The sequence below is a fragment of the Anolis sagrei genome, chromosome 3 (assembly GCF_037176765.1).
Source record: "Anolis sagrei isolate rAnoSag1 chromosome 3, rAnoSag1.mat, whole genome shotgun sequence".
NCBI classification, from domain to species: domain Eukaryota; kingdom Metazoa; phylum Chordata; class Lepidosauria; order Squamata; family Dactyloidae; genus Anolis; species Anolis sagrei.
The window spans coordinates 81498176-81515217 of NC_090023.1; the positions used below are offsets into that span (position 1 = coordinate 81498176).

The 17042-nt window shown below is 44.7% G+C and overlaps 1 protein-coding gene across 3 annotated transcripts in view; it reads left to right on the plus strand.

Annotated features, from left to right (window-relative positions):
* DMD (dystrophin) overlaps window positions 1-17042 on the plus strand; it is a 1568405-nt gene that overhangs the window by 103912 nt on the left and 1447451 nt on the right. Inside the window, exon 1 of one of the 3 annotated variants that reach the window (XM_067466754.1) lies at window positions 10928-11210. The exons of 1 other annotated variant lie outside the window; for it this stretch is intronic. In XM_067466754.1, coding sequence (XP_067322855.1) covers window positions 11114-11210 — 97 coding nt within the window. In that variant the 5' untranslated portion in view covers window positions 10928-11113. Of the gene's footprint in view, window positions 1-10927; window positions 11211-17042 lie in introns of those variants that run through there. One more of the 3 variants, XM_060770144.2, reaches the window with a different exon arrangement.

The window sequence follows — 17042 nt, forward strand, 5'->3', positions numbered from 1 at the left end:
TCCCGCAGGGTTCTGTACTGTCCCCTATGTTGTTTAACATATACATGAAGCCGTTGGGAGAGATCATCCGGAGTTTCGGGGTGCGGTGTCATCTGTACGCAGATGATGTCCAACTCTGTCACTCCTTTCCACCTGCTACTAAGGAGGCTGTTGAAGTCCTGAACCGGTGCTTGGCCGCTGTAACGGACTGGATGAGGGACAACAGATTGAAACTAAATCCAGACAAGACAGAGGTACTCCTGGTCAGTCGAAAGGCCGAACAGGGTATAGGGTTACAGCCTGTGCTGGACGGGGTTACACTCCCCCTGAAGGCGCAGGTTCGCAGCTTGGGAGTGACCCTGGACTCATCGCTGAGCCTGGAACCCCAGGTCTCGGCGGTGGTCAGGGGAGCTTTTGCACAATTAAAACTTGTGCGCCAGCTGCGCCCGTACCTTGGGAAGTCGGACTTGGCCACGGTAGTCCACGCTCTGGTTACATCCCGTTTAGACTACTGCAACGCTCTCTACGTGGGGTTGCCTCTGAAGACTGCCCGGAAGCTTCAATCAGTCCAACGCGCGGCAGCCAGATTGCTAACAGGAGCAGGGTACAGAGATCATACGACCCCTCTGCTACGCCAGCTCCACTGGCTGCCTATCAGCTTCCGGGCACAATTCAAAGTGCTGGTGTTGACCTATAAAGCCCTAAACGGCGCCGGCCCAGTTTACCTGTCCGAACGGATTCTCCCCTATGAACCATCAAGGCTACTAAGATCTTCTGGGGGGGCCCTGCTCTCGGTCCCACCACCTTCACAATCGAGGTTGGTGGGGACGAGGGACAGGGCCTTCTCTGTGGTGGCTCCCCGGCTCTGGAACTCCCTCCCACCAGAGGTTAGATCTGCCCCCTCCCTCCTGACATTCAGGAAATCGCTAAAAACATGGCTCTGGAGGGTGGCATTTGAAGACTGAACCTAGAACCTTCCCTGTGATGACCCATGATGAACTGTGACTATGAATTTGTTGTTGACTACGACTGGAGTGACGATTTGGCATATTGTAATGATGTAATGATGATGTTTTTATTGTACTAGGTTGTACTATTTTAATATGTATTGATCTGTAATTGTTGTTTTATATGATTGTATTTGTTATGCTTTGTAAACCGACCTGAGTCCCTCATCGAGGTGGAGAAGGCCGGTATATAAATCCTCTAAATAAATAAATAAATAAATAAAAGAGTACAACAGATGATATTCCCTGCCTGCCTAGGCTCTTCAAGTCCCCAGTGCCTATGAGTTATGAGTTACAACCATTATGGAATGACATCAATTTCTTGTTATTTTCTATATGTTTTAACAATTGAAATGAAGATTGTAAGGAAATCCTTTTATATATTTTAAATTTATGGGGCCTTCAAAGACCGTCTTTCTTTTATTGTCTCTTTTCAGCTCAGGAATGACTTGAATGATAAAAAAGAAGCATATAACATTTTTTTTAGATGGCCAATTTATAGCTATATACTTTGCAACTATATGAGATGGCTACTTTAGTTGCCTTGAATACCAAATTAGCTTGTTGATACATGCAGCTACAGAGTGAGGAGCAGATGCAGTAATTCTCATTCTGACTTATTTACATAAAATCTCTAAAAGGACATGTTATTCCATGATGTCAGATATATGGCATCTAGTAAATTCTGCCTCTCGTTCCATTAACCAATTTTATTGTCTGTGCTAATTGTGACTGTTAAGACATAAGTGGAATCATTGTTCATCCAGAAGGCATCTGATTGGTGCGATATGGATTCCCATCATATCCCAGTTCATACATCAGAATTATGTCATTTCTAAGTGGATGTCAGTGAATGAATTTAATAACCAAAACCACGCTGTTATTACAGGAACATCATGTATCCTTTTTCAAATTCATATGAAGGTTAATTCCCTTCACAGTGACAGTGCTTTTTGTAAGAGGCAAGCAATATGTCAGCAATGCACAGCTGTCTAAATACACATGAAATTAAGTCTATATCTCTGACATGTACTGTATACATTTGCAGACCAAATTAAGATTTATTGGAGCTGGGGTGTGGGGAAGTGGTTCTGTAATATTTTTAGTTTATAGAAACATATTGTTGGAAGAGACCACATGGGCCATCCAGTCCAACCCCTCCCATATATCAATATACAGTGAACGTGTTCCCAACAGATGGTCAACCAGCCTCTGCTTAAAATTCCAGAGGAGACTCCAACAACCTCCGATTCAACATAATCCACTGTTTAACAGTTCTTACCATCAGAAAGTTCTTCCTAATCCTCACTACCTCTGAGGATGCTTGCCATAGATGCAGGTGAAACGTCAGGAGAAAAATTGCCTCCAGAACATGGCCATATAGCCCGGAAAAACCTACAACAACCCAGTTCTTCCTAATGTTTAGTCGGGAGATCTTTTCTTGCAATTTGAACCCTTTGTTCCATGTCCAAGTCTCTAGAACAGCAGAAAACAAGCCTGACCTCTCCTCAATTTGATGCAAATTCAAATATTTAAACACGGTTATCATGCCCCCTCTCAGCCTTCTTTTTTAAAAGCTAAACATATCTCATGTTAACTTGGCTTCCAAATTTTTGATACTTTTGGTTGCCCTTCTCTGGACATGTTCTAACTTATTAATATCCTTCTTGTATTGTAATGGCCAGAACTGGTCACAGTATACCAGGTGAAGTCTGACCAAAGCAAAATAGAATGGGATAATAATAATAATAATAATAATAATAATAATAATAATAATAATAATTGTATCATGCTCTATCTCCCCAAGGGGACTCAGAGCGGTTTCCAACATAATAACAAGCAAACATTCAATGCCTATACAGATAAAAGCTAAAAAAATATAACGACAACAATAATCAACATTATACAATAAAGTAAAATGACAGTGACATTAACTTTAAAAAATTACCATTTAAACAGTTTAAAAAACCAGCTGAAGTAGAGTAACATACCAATTCTCTTACATTTCGCTTAGGTCGTTCTGTAAACGTTATTCCTCCTCCTCCTCCTCCTTGTATGCTTGGGAGAATAGAAATATTTAAAGTTGTTTCTTAAAGGACAGTTAGGAGGAGGCCAATTTGATTTCCTTGGGAAGGGCATTCCAAAGGTGGAGGCGAGAAGGCCTCCACTCCTGTCTCCACTAGCCAGGCTTGAGATGGGGATGGGACTGAGTAGGACCTCCTCAGCCGATCGAAGAGCCCAGGCAGGCTTGTACAAGGAGATGTGATTTGCTAGATAGTCTGGGCCCAAGCTGTTTAGGGTTTTAAAAGTAATAATCAGATCTTTGTATCTATCTGGAAGTGAATTGGCAGCCAGTGGAGCTTTTGCAACATGGGAGTGGTTCTCTCCCTGTGCGGAGTCCCAATTAGTAATCTGGTTGCTGATCTCTGAACCTTCCAAACTATCTTCAAAGGTAGCCCCATGTAGAGAGTGTTACAGTAATCCAAGCGGGATGTGAGCAAAGCATGGACACCATGGCCAGATCTGGTATCTCAAGGTATGGGCACAGCTGCTACACTGTGCAAAGGCACTCCTAGACACTCGTGACACCTGTGGTTTCAGGGTCAGTGATGACTCCATGAGGACCCCCCAGGCTGTGAACCTGAGTTTTCAGGGGGAGTGTGACCCCATCCAACACAGGTTGAAATCCCACACTTTGATCCACCTTCTAACTGACCAGGAGTACCTCTGTCTTGTCTGGATTTAATTTCAGTTTATTAGCCCTCATCCAGTCCATTACTGATGACAGGCACCAATTTAGGACCAGGACGGCATCCTTGGCATTGGGTGGAAAGGAGTAGTAGATTTGGGTGTCATCAGCATAAATTTGACACTGAACTCCAAAATTCTGAATGATCTCTTCCAGTGGTTTCATGTAAATGTCAGAAAGCATGGAGGATAGAATTGAATCTTGAGTGACCCCACAAGACATCAGCGAGGGAGTCGAACAGGAGTCCCCCAGCACCAGCAACTGGGTCTGACCCTCAAGGAAGGACTGGACCCACTGAAAGACAGTGCCTCCTAATCCCATCCCAGAGAGCCGGCTCAGAAGGAAAACATGATTGATTGTATTGAAAGTACCTGAGAAGTCCAGGAGGACCAGCAGAGACACACTCCCCCTATCTAATTATCTTCATAGATCATCCACCAAGGTGATCAATGCCAACTCAGTTCTGTAACCAGGCCCGAAACCAGATTGAAATGGATCCAGACTTCCCTCAATCTATACACTATACTCCTATTGATCTAGCCTAGAATAGCAATTAGGCCTGTGCGGTTTCGTTCGTTAATTCGTTATTTCGTAATTAAATCGTTATTTTTACCATATCCGACGCGATTTCAAAACATATTTTCAAACCCGGAAGGGTTTAAAAATATCGAAACAGCAGCCCCATTTTTTTTACGAGCTTCAGCTCGTGTCGTTAATGGGATGGAGGCTGCTGAGTGCTGCTGGTGCCTGGGAGCCAATCCGGTGCTCCCAAGCACCCCAGCAGTGCACCGTGGCAGGAGCCGGAGCCGATTGGATGGCGCGCGCTCACCCTTACAACCGGCCTCCGCGCGCCATCCTCCTCCTCCTCCTCCTCCCAGCTGTGTTGCAGGAAGTGTCAGGAGGAGGAGGAGGAGGAGGAGGAGGAGGAGGATGGCACGCGGAGGCCGGTTGTAAGGGTGAGCGCGCGCGCGCCATCCAATCGGCTCCGGCTCCTGCCATGGTGCACTGCTGGGGTGCTTGGGAGCGCCGGATTGACACTTCCTGCAACACAGCTGGGAGGAGGAGGAGGAGGAGGAGGAGGAGGAGGAGGATGGCGCGCGGAGGCCGGTTGTAAGGGTGAGCGCGCGCGCGCCATCCAATCGGCTCCGGCTCCTGCGCCCTCCTCCTCCTCCTCCCAGCTGTGTTGCAGGAAGTGTCAGGAGGAGGAGGAGGAGGGCGCAGGAGCCAGAGCCGATTGGATGGCGCGCGCGCGCTCACCCTTACAACCGGCCTCCGCGCGCCATCCTCCCCCTCCTCCTCCTCCTCCTCCTCCTCCTGACACTTCCTGCAACACAGCTAGGAGGAGGAGGAGGAGGAGGAGGAGGAGGATGGCGCGCGGAGGCCGGTTGTAAGGGTGAGCGCGCGCGCGCGCCATCCAATCGGCTCCGGCTCCTGCGCCCTCCTCCTCCTCCTCCCAGCTGTGTTGCAGGAAGTGTCAGGAGGAGGAGGAGGAGGGCGCAGGAGCCGGAGCCGATTGGATGGCGCGCGCGCGCTCACCCTTACAACCGGCCTCCGCGCGCCATCCTCCTCCTCCTCCTCCTCCTCCTGACACTTCCTGCAACACAGCTGGGAGAAGGAGGAGGAGGAGGAGGAGGAGGAGGAGGAGGAGGAGGATGGCGCGCGGAGGCCGGTTGTAAGGGTGAGCGCACGCGCGCCATCCAATCGGCTCCGGCTCCTGCCACGGTGCACTGCTGGGGTGCTTGGGAGCGCCGGATTGGCTCCCAGGCACCAGCAGCACTCAGCAGCCTCCATCCCATTAACGACACGAGCTGAAGCTCGTAAAAAAAATGGGGCTGCTGTTTCAATATTTTTAAACCCTTCCGGGTTTGAAAATATGTTTTGAAATCGCGTCGGATATGGTAAAAATAACGATTTAATTACGAAATAACGAATTAACGAACGAAACCGCACAGGCCTAATTGCTATCTGCTGCTAGATTGCATCAGCACTTTCACCCCTTCCCTATCCCTCTGTGCCGCACTTTTACCGTTAAGTAGAGCACTTTAGATCTAGCACTCATCAATGTGTGTCGAATGTTGAATGTGTGTTGCTGCTAAGAGATTTACGATCATTTTTGATTATTGACGGACCATTCCCGAAATTCTTGCACTTTAAGAACTTAAGAACTTCAAGAATTGGCACTTTAAGACCTGCACTTTAAGAACTGGCTATATCGATACCACCATCCGAATCGCCGCTACCCATGTGGCCCCCTGCCCCCCTTTGGATACTGTTTACGCTGCTCTGGTGTGGTGGAGGGGGCGGAAGAAGAGGTGGCCCGGAGCCTGGGACTGAGAGTGTGGTGGGGAGGGGGGGAGGAGGGGGAGGGGGGATGCTGGCAAGAACTAATAAGGTTAACAAGCATAGGAGAAAATACTCTTATGGCTCATAACTGCGGCATGGAGGGGGGGAGATGTTCCACTAGCCGAGGGGCCCCCATAGAGGTCGTGGTGGGAAGGAGGAGATGCGGGAGAAGGAGACCACGAATTCGGCCTAATTCGGACCGCTTTCCCAAACTAACTATTCCCAATAGGTCTCCTAAGGGAATTTGGTGTAACCAGGTGAGCGGGCCCTCTGGCTTGAAGGTGGTGTTGTTGAACGCCAGGTCTGTCAACGGAAAAACAACTTGGATTCAGGACTTAATCCTGGAGGAGCGGGCAGATCTGGCGTGCATCACGGAGACCTGGCTGGATGAAGCGGGGGGCGTAAATCTCTCCCAGCTTTGTCCTCCAGGTTTCTCCGTGCAACACCAACCTAGAGCCGGAGGACGGGGAGGCGGGGTCGCAGTGGTCTATAGGGATTCCATCCATCTAACCAGGAGCCCCATCCCGCAGACCACAAATTTCGAATGCGTCCACCTGAGGGTGGGTGACCGGGACAGAATAGGGATTCTGCTAGTGTACCGTCCACCTCGCTGCACTACAGTCTCCCTACCTGAGCTAGCGGGGGTGGTCTCGAGCCTGGCTGTGGAGTCCCAACGGCTCCTTGTGCTGGGGGACTTCAACATCCATGCCGAGGCAACCCTCACAGGTGCGGCTCAGGACTTCATGTCTGCCATGGCAACCATGGGGCTGTCCCAACAAATAACTGGCCCCACCCACTGTGCTGGACACACATTGGACTTGGTTTTCTGTCAGGGATGGGAGCAGGGTGGCGGTGTGGAGTTGTTGTCCATCTCTCCGTTGCCATGGACCGACCACTTCCTGATTAGATTTAGGCTCACTGCGCCCCCTACCCTCCGCAAGGGTGGAGGACCCATTAAGATGGTCCGCCCCAGGAGGCTTATGGATCCGGACGGATTCCTGATGGCTCTTGGGGAGTTTCCCGCCACCGCGGTAGGTGATAATGTCGAGGCCTTGGTCGCTCTCTGGAATGGGGAGATGACCAGGGCTATTGACAAGATCGCTCCGGAACGTCCCCTCTCAAGTAACCGAGCTAAACCAGCTCCTTGGTTCACTGAGGAGCTGGCAGCGATGAAGCGAAGGAAGAGGGTTCTAGAGAGCGTGTGGCGATCAGACCCAAACGAGTCAAACCGAACACGGTTTGTGTCCTTTTTGAGGGCATATGCCGCGGCAATAAAAGCCGCAAAGAAAACTTTCTTTGCGGCCACTATTGCGTCTGCAAAAAACCGTCCGGCGGAGTTGTTCCGGGTTGTCAGAGGTCTTTTAACTCCTCCCACGGGTGGGAGCCCTGACAACTCGGCAGCGCGCTGTGAAGCATTTGCTCGGTTCTTTGCAGACAAAGTCGCTTTGATCCGCTCTGAGCTGGACGCCACATTAGATGCAGTCTCCGTGGATGTGACACAAGCACCTGCTTGTCAGTTTTTGTTGGATTCTTTTCAGTTTGTGAAACCCGAGGATGTGGACAAGATACTTGGAGGAATGAAGCCCACCACGTCCATCCTAGACCCCTGCCCATCCTGGCTTCTTAAGGAGGCCAGAGGGGGATTGGCCCAGTGGGTAACGGTGGTGGTTAATGCCTCCCTTCGGGAGGGCAAGATTCCAGCGAGCCTAAAACAGGCTATTATAAAGCCGCTGTTGAAGAAACCATCACTTGACCCCACTAAATTGGACAACTTTCGGCCTGTTTCCAATCTCCCCTTTTTGGGCAAAGTCATGGAAAGCGTGGTGGCCTCACAACTCCAGGTATTCTTGAGAGACACGGATTATCTGGATCCGGCACAGTCTGGTTTCAGACCGGGACATGGTACCGAGACGGTCTTGGTCGCCTTAGTGGATGATCTGCGCCGGGAGCTAGACAGGGGGAGTGTGTCCCTGTTGGTGCTCCTGGACCTCTCAGCGGCCTTCGATACCGTCGACCACGGTATTCTTCTGGGGCGCCTTGCAGGGATGGGCCTTGGGGGCACTGCTCTGCAGTGGCTCCGGTCATTCCTGGAGGGTCGTACTCAGAAGGTGTTATTGGGGGACTCCTGTTCAACGCCGCAGCCGTTGACCTGTGGCGTTCCTCAGGGTTCCATCTTGTCCCCCTTGTTGTTTAACATCTACATGAAGCCGCTGGGTGAGATCATCCGGAGTTTCGGGGTGCGGTGTCACCTGTACGCAGATGACGTCCAACTCTGTCACTCCTTCCCACCTGCTACTAAGGAGGCTGTCGAAGTCCTGAACCGGTGCCTGGCCGCTGTAATGGTCTGGATGAGGGCGAACAAACTGAAATTAAATCCAGACAAGACAGAGGTACTCCTGGTCAGTCGCAAGGCCGAACAGGGTATAGGGTTACAGCCTGTGCTGGACGGGGTCGCACTCCCCTTGAAGGCGCAGGTTCGCAGCTTGGGTGTGACCCTGGATTCATCGCTGAGCCTGGAGCCCCAGGTTTCAGCGGTGACCAGGGGAGCATTTGCACAGCTCAGGCTCGTGCGCCAGCTGCGCCCGTATCTTGGGAAGTCTGACTTGGCCACGGTGGTACACGCTTTGGTCACATCCCGCCTCGACTACTGCAACGCTCTCTACGTGGGGCTGCCCTTGAAGACGGCCCGGAAGCTTCAGCTAGTCCAGCGCGCGGCAGCCATGTTGTTAACGGGAGCTGGACGCAGAGAGCATACAACGCCTCTGCTGTCCCAACTCCACTGGCTGCCGATCTGCTACCGGGCCCAATTTAAGGTGCTGGTGCTATCCTACAAAGCCCTAAACGGTTCCGGCCCAAAATACCTTGCAAACCGCATCTCGGCCTACGAGCCCACGAGGGCCTTGAGATCATCCGGGGAGGCCCTTCTCTCGGTCCCGCCCGCCTCACAGGCACGTCTGGCGGGGACGAGGGAGCGGGCCTTCTCGGTGGTGGCCCCCCGGCTGTGGAACACTCTCCCTGCTGAAGTTAGACAGGCGCCCTCCTTGATGGCCTTCCGTAGGAGCCTAAAAACATGGCTCTTCGAGCAGGCCTTCAACTGAGTATAGTTAATTGACACTGGAATGAATTAGGACTACGAATTTTGGCTATGACCCCAGGACTTGACGAAGCGGATTTTTAGTATAAGTATATGTTGTGTTGCATTTGTCTGGTTTGTATGTCTAGACTCGCTGTACATTGTCTTCTTTGTTGTTGTTCACCGCCCCGAGTCGCCTTCGGGCTGAGAGGGGCGGTCAATAAATGCAATAAATAAATAAATAAATAAATAAATATTCTAGGCTAGATCAATAGGAGTATAGTGTATAGATTGAGGGAAGTCTGGATCCATTTCAATCTGGTTTCGGGCCTGGTTACAGAACTGAGTTGGCATTGATCACCTTGGTGGATGAATTACATATATTAGAAACCATTACTTTATTTTCCAGATCACCAGACTGTTGAAATGGAAACAAATAGTTTAATCCTACATGTGTATACAAAGGCTCCTTCTATACTGCCATATAAAATCCAGATTATCTACATTGAATTGGATTATATGGCAGTGTGTACTCATATAACCCAGTTCAAAGCAGATAATGTGGATTATCCACTTCGATAATCTGGATTATATAGCATTGTAGAAGGGACCATATTTTACACTGCCATATAATCCAGTTCAAACCAGATATGTGGCAGAGTAGAAAGGGCATGAGGCTCTGTAGTCCCTCTCAAAATTATCACTGCACTTTATGGTTACTTGGGAAGTAGTACAGGTTTCTGAGGTGATAGATGTGTGAGAGAATATTTTCTATTTTTTATGCATTTGGAGGATATTTGCATGGTTTGGAAACAAAATTTCCCCCCAAAATGCCTAGAAGAGAGTTCAGGAGCTACAAAAATATGGCCAAAGGCTCCATGCAACCAATGAGATACAGTATACCCCCCTTGGTATACAGTAAGTAGAGTTACAGCTACTTCAGCATAATGATAAATGAGTGGGTGTATCTACTTCATTCTTTAAAGACGTATCATGCTTTTACATTCTATATCATCAGCTATTTATAAAGTGCAGGAAAATACCATTTTTAAAAAATAAAAATAAAATGTACATGACTCTCAGTATCCTTTAGGTTATATCTGTCGAGCATGTGATTGAGCAAGATGGATGTTTGGATGTTTGTGTTCAATAAACCCTGCTGAACTGTCACTCACTAGCTATTCTAGCTGCAACTGGCATCATTTGACAAAATCACGAAAAAGCTCCCTCCCACATCATGTGCTTAAGTGGGATAGACAAGGAATCGCGTGGAAAACAGAGACTGTATTAGATCTGAACTGAGTGCTCTGATTTCATTAGAGGACTATTCATTAGATTCACAGAGATTTGTAGCATTTGGCTTTGGCTGTCATTAAAATAAAAGAATAATCTCTTGGTACATGAATAATGTGTCCCATTATGTTTATTTCAGAAGTCTTTTCCAAGCAAAGTTTGTATGGAGTGGGGGTGCATTATATGAGGTGCGGTTAAGCATTACACTGAAATCCCTCAGTAATAGGAAATAGGAAAATGGGAAGGGAGAGAGGAGAGGAAGGATGAGAAGGGAAATGCCCCTCCTCCTACCCAAAGAATCATATTTAAGAAAAGCTGTGAGCCTTAATAAACACTGTGACAGAGAACACGAGTGCTGGGATTTAGAAGAGATTTGCAGATGCACTGCTCTCCGAGGCAGAAAGAAGGCTCATTAAATGCAGGATGCTGCTGTGTCTCCTTGTGTGTTTGCACTAAGGTATAGGTTTGCCAGACTGACGTATCAGATAAAGTCAGAGTGGTTACCACACTAGCAGCGTAGCAGCTGCATAATAAATGATGGAGAGAATCATGTTAGGCATGCCCACCTAACCTAACTTGAATCATGCGAAAGGGGAGCTATTGGAATTCAAATAGACTTTCTAGTTCCCAGCAGTCGGCAGCAATAGAATGCTTTCAGGAAGATGACAGATGCAGAGGAAAGATGCTGTTTTGCACTATCTTGATTTGTTACCGCAGCCAACTTATTGGCATGATGGAATGATGAGAAAAGCAGCTGGCATGGAAGGTAGGATGATCAAAGCCTTTGCATTGCCATGAATATCATTAGAAACTGACCATGACAAAGCATACGTTCAAATGAGCCTCTGTTGGGGAGGGCAGAGGATTTGTTGCTCCGGTCTGGAAACTCTCTGAAAGCAGTATTGTTTCTGCAAAATGGATTTCTGAATTGCATTTGTGCTTGTGTTAACGACATTCGGCTTGCTTCTCACCTCAGGGAACCACTTGCTTGAAAGAGGCTGTTATGAAAGGGTAAGGTTAGAGAACAAAGTGTGTCCTAAGTCTGAGGAAGCTCAGCGAGGGGGGTGGGGGGAGCCACTCAGAAACCTCAAAGGTTCCATATGGCTTAGTTGCATGGGTTTTGACTTGAATAGCCTGACGTGTCGTCGGTGTGAGGAAGAAGCTGTATATGTTGAGCATTCTGACACAGCAAATAACATTGAAGGTTGTGCCTTTGTAATTAGCTTTGCCATCGGGGGTTTTTCCCCCTTTTTCTTTTCCATTTTAGTTCTTGTCGTGCATTCACTTGGGTATTATTATAAGAAGGAAATGTGTCTGTATCTCCTGTAGGGTCTTTTAAGAACTCTAGCATCTGTTTCAGCTACTGAACTGTATTCACGTTTTGCCAACTTGATGCCTGCCCAGCTGGGTCTATCATTTCTTGCTTGATTACTGTTCTTAATTTCTGTGTATCAGCTTGTTTCAGATATAATTTTGAAAACTGCTAATGTCATATGATGGGAAATGGAAAATCATTTGAAATGGGAAACATGAAGGCAGGGTAACCATGAGCAATCTTGTGTGTACATTCCTTAAATTCATGCCTCAGTTTAGGGATGAGGGTTGTTCAATTGTTGGTTTATTGTTTTGTATGTAGAAATGAACAATAATTGGAAGTTCAAGTGGGTGTGTTAAAAACTTTGAGGGATTTTTTAAAAAAACAAACAAACAAAACAACAACAGTTTTTCTTTTCCTGTCACTATTTACTCTTAACTTTTTTCTCTCCTTCAGTCATAGTGAGCAACATTTCATCTATATACATTATACATCCTGATTATCACCCCAAGGTTTACATGTGTTTTCCATCCTTAGCAAATGCATAGTGGCTTATTGATACATTTCCCTTGTTTGTAGAAATGTGTTTGTTCAGACTGAAAACGTGTGTTTTTCTGTTTGTAAACCATGTTATCAGTAATGATAAAATTGCATACAGGTGTGTTGATTATTTTTTAAAAAAACTGTACAAGGGGATTGTTTCAGTTATAGTGTTAGCTTTTCTCTTTGGTACTTTGATTTAAATATTATATTTAGTGTCTCTGTGGATTCATGTTAACATGGAGTTGATGTACTACCTGCTAAATCATAGACACTTAAGTGGCATTTTAATAAACCTGTATCCAGGTAAAAGAAGTAATAAAAGATGCTATTCAGACACATGTGACTAAAGCAAGCATAGTGCTAGGCAGTTTTTTTAACAGAAAAGTCAAAGCTTGGGGAAAGTATAACAGTAGCTATTTTATGTTGCAAAGTTGTTCAGTGATTCATTAACAATATCCAGGTCTAACTCTCACACTCTTCAGGCAGATTTGAGTATCCCAAAGATTCAGCATTATAGCACGAGTTTAAATTTCACATGCTTTTAAACTGATAGAGGGGAAGCTTATGAGATTGCTGTCATGAGGATATATTGTTGTTACTGCAGACATGAAAATAGTGATGATCTATTTTGCTTACCTTTTTCAATATGTATGTCAACTTTGAACTGCATTAAAGCAACACTAGGTGGAGCCAGCAGTTGATTATATACAGCATCAAAGGCTTGGGTTAAGCTACCTAATGTACAAGCTGACTTCTATAACAGTAATGGTAATAATTTTTCAAAAATCCTGTCAAGCTTAAAGTCAGACCTTCAAATCATGAATTGCTGGAGTTGCAGAAATTTGAAGAGGCAGTCTTCAGCAAGTCCATGTTAGTTTTCAGATAGTCCACTATTTAGTGGGTACCATTTAAGTTAAAGCTAGAAATACACAAAAGCATAGAAGGATTTAAGATAGCAGATGGGCATGAATGCATCAGATAAATAGTGTTTAGGTTGGTGTTCCTAGTGCAGTGACTTCCAATACAAATTACTAGATCTTCTTTACCCACCCCACCCCCAATTCTTGAAAAAAATACTTGAATTTGGAGCTATATTCTTGAATGGAAGGCTTTGTTGATTTGTGGTGCTGACATATAGAAATACATGGAAATATATGTTTGAGTTGCAAAGGAAATGGCTTGGGAAATGGGAGATCTTACACAGCCCAGGGCTGGATGAATAACTAGCACCCATTTGCTATTTATAGAGAAATATCATAAACTTGGAGAATCCTTTAGCTGACCTTGGGCATGTTCATGTGAAATATGTGCTTCAAAGAAGGTGTACGTGAAAGTTTGGCCTGAGTGGGAAAAGTGGACATGATAGATATGATAACATTATCTGAATGCCTCTTAAGTTGTCTTCCTTTGGACAGTGTTGATGGCTACAAGTTTATTTTCTAGTCTTCTCGACACCAAAACAGAGGAAAAAACTCTACATCCAGTTGATAAGTTAAGGATATAATATAATGTTGTTATTTTTATACCAGTAGAACATTTTTTTTGTTTTTTGTTTTAGCCTATTCTTTCTGACTGCTGTTTGTCAGCCAACCAACCTGTAGAATTTCAATATATGGATGAATTAGAAAAGGCGGAAGAATAGGTGTAAATGTTACCAAACCTGAAAAATAGCAATATGCAAGAAGAATGATACAACTGAGCAATATAGGAGTCAATTCTGGACATTGAGTTGCTCTGAGGGTTTTGGGCTGTATGACCATGTTCCAGTAGCATTCTTTCCTGACGTTTTACCTGCATCTGTGGCAGGCATTTTCAGAGGTTTGTTCAGAAATGAGGCAAGTATCTGCATGTACTTTAAGAGTGAACTGCAATTTAGCATACACTTACAATTTAAATGTTTGCATTTCTAACGTGAATGAGATTAAGTTAACAAATCCATTCCAGTTGCTTAATTGTTTGTGTTATCAAGGTGATTCCAACTTATGGCAACACTATCATAGAAGTGTTCTTGTTATTTTGGATGGGGTCTTTTTTGGCACGATATATTCAGAGGAAGTTTGTCATTGGTTTTTTTCTGAAATTAAGATACTTTCTGTGGCTGAGCAGTAATTTGAACCCCAGTCTCGTAGGGCCCTTCCACACAGCTATATAACCCAGAATATCAAGGCAGAAATTCCCACAATATCTGATTTGAACTGGGTTATCAGAGTCTACACTGCCAAATATTCCAGTTCAAAGCCGATAATGTGGGCCTCAGTAACCCTCAAACCAACAAATCATCCTACTGCTAGGTTCTTGTGGGTTTTTTCGGGCTATAGGGCCATGTTCTAGAGGCATTTCTTCTGACGTTTCGCCTGCATCTATGGCAAGCATCCTCAGAGGTAGTGAGGTCTGTTGGAAATTAGGACAATGGGTGTATATATCTGTGGAATGGCTGGGGTGGGGCAAAGAGCTCTTCTCTGCTGGAGCTAGGTGTGGATGTTTCAACTGACCACCTTCATTAGCATTTGAAGGCCTGGCTGAGCCTGGGAAAATCTTTTGTTGAGAGGTGTTAAGATGTGCCTGGTTGTTTCCTCTCTGCTGTTTTGCTGTTGTAATTTTAGAGTTTTTTAATACTGGTAGCCAGATTTTGTTCATTTTCATGGTCTCTTCCTTTCTAGTGCTCTCCAAATTTAAAGACTAACTATATATTAATTCATTTCTCCTAACTGCTGAAGATTATGTAGAAATTATGGTTGTTTTCATTCCTCTTTTTTACAGTCTTAGTCTCATATTCAATGCAATCAAGCAATATAATTTTGAGAGACAGCATCCTACCCCAGACAGCCCAGCAAGTATCTAGCTGAGCTCGGATTGTAGACTGAGGTCTTGCAAATTAAACATCAGTGTGTTATTATCTGAGTAAAAACACCCATGCTGATTGTAATTATTATTTTGCATCATGTTGATTCTAGGTCAATAGATGGATCTGTTTTATATCTTGTGGATATCTCTTGAGCATTAAGAGGAAATGGCCTAGGTCTGAATTACTATTAATGGAAGAAACCTGTGGTCAAGTTATGTTGGCTTTCCCTTTAGTCCACATTGCTCAAGGTGCAGCAACTTCTGCACTCCCTGGGCACTCTATTCCTTATGTAAGTGAGTTTGGTCCCATGTTCACACAGAGTGGATCTAGGTCCTCTTGAGTCAAAGATCATTTGTGCTAACAGAAAGATACCACTAGATAGCATCTAAAACATGTCCAATCTATCAGAACACAAATGACAAGTCCCACAAGAACATCTTCTACAAGTTCCAGTTCCATTAAGACATGTTGCACACAAACAAATTCCATCTGTATAAGCACCAAAAGTCTATTGCTTGTTAAAAATAATATCTAAGCTCTTCCCTGTTGAAGCCAAAACCCAAACTAATCCAATACAAAGGTACAACAGGCACAGCATTTACCAAAATCAGCACATTTATCCTTTTAATTTCAATGTTCAGACAGGCATACCAGCTCTCCTTTCTGGCATTTTGCCCATTTTGAGAGCTTCAAGTAAGACAGGTAAACCATCCTGCGAACATTTATAGTTAACTGAACTTGGTCTGTGTAGACAATGTAGTTCACTTCATTTGTTAGTTGTAGCTGTTGTTGTTAAACATTTCCATAGCAGAAAGTAGCAAGAACTTGATTTTTCTAACCAAAATGATGAACGTGAAGGAAGTCAATATCAATATATTTGTCCATCTCTGATCCTGGATATATTTCTTTATGAGATTGGCATTTTAACAATCAACATGAACTTCATTCCTCATTATTGTTCATCTCTGAAGATCTATGAATTTTGTAAAGGTCTGAATGTTAATCTTTTTTCACAAAGGTAGAAAGAGTGACCCATAGCTGAATTTTTTAAGTATAATTCCTAGGCAACTTCTAAAGTGATCTCAGACTCAGGTTTGCAGATGCAAAATGTGAATTTATCATTCAGTCTGTACAAATGTGTGAAAATATCCTGATCGATCAATATCCTTGCACTCATTTCATTTTTTTAAAAAAAATGTATGTGTGTATTTGTTCAAATAGGGATATACTTTCATTTGTTGAAAGATCTCAGGATAAAATCAGCTTAAAACAATATAAACAATGAAACAATATAACAGGACTAAAACATATTAACCAATTTAACAAGTTTTAAAAGATAGATGAACATTTGTTGACACAGCTGTAAAAGATTTCAAACCATACACATTTGCTGATACATGCAAAACTAATTACATTATGAAGGCTTTAGTAAACAAGCTTGTTTCCTAAGCTGCAACAGTTTGGCTTTGAAATTGGAAGTAGATGTACAGCCCTTTATGGCTAGCATAGCATAATGTTAAAAAGCAGTAAAGGCAGTCCCCAAATTAAAAACATCCGACTTACAAACAACATATAGTTAAGAAAGGGTGTGAGATAACAGGAAGTGAGATAAATCAAGGGAAAAAAGTTTCTCCACTGAAGCTTTATCACCAGTCCTTGTTTCTACAACAAGCCAGATTCTTCAAAATCAAATTATCACGGGGACAGAAAGTGAAGTGAAATTTTCTGAATGGGCACAGTCAGCAAAATAAACACCACAGGGATGTTAAGCATTCTCTGTGCTATCCAAAGCTTGTGTGTGTAGAGTTACACTTTAAAAACCTGTTCTGACTTATATACACATTCAATTTAAGAACAAGCCTGCAGAACCTATTGTGTTTGTGACTTGAAGACTG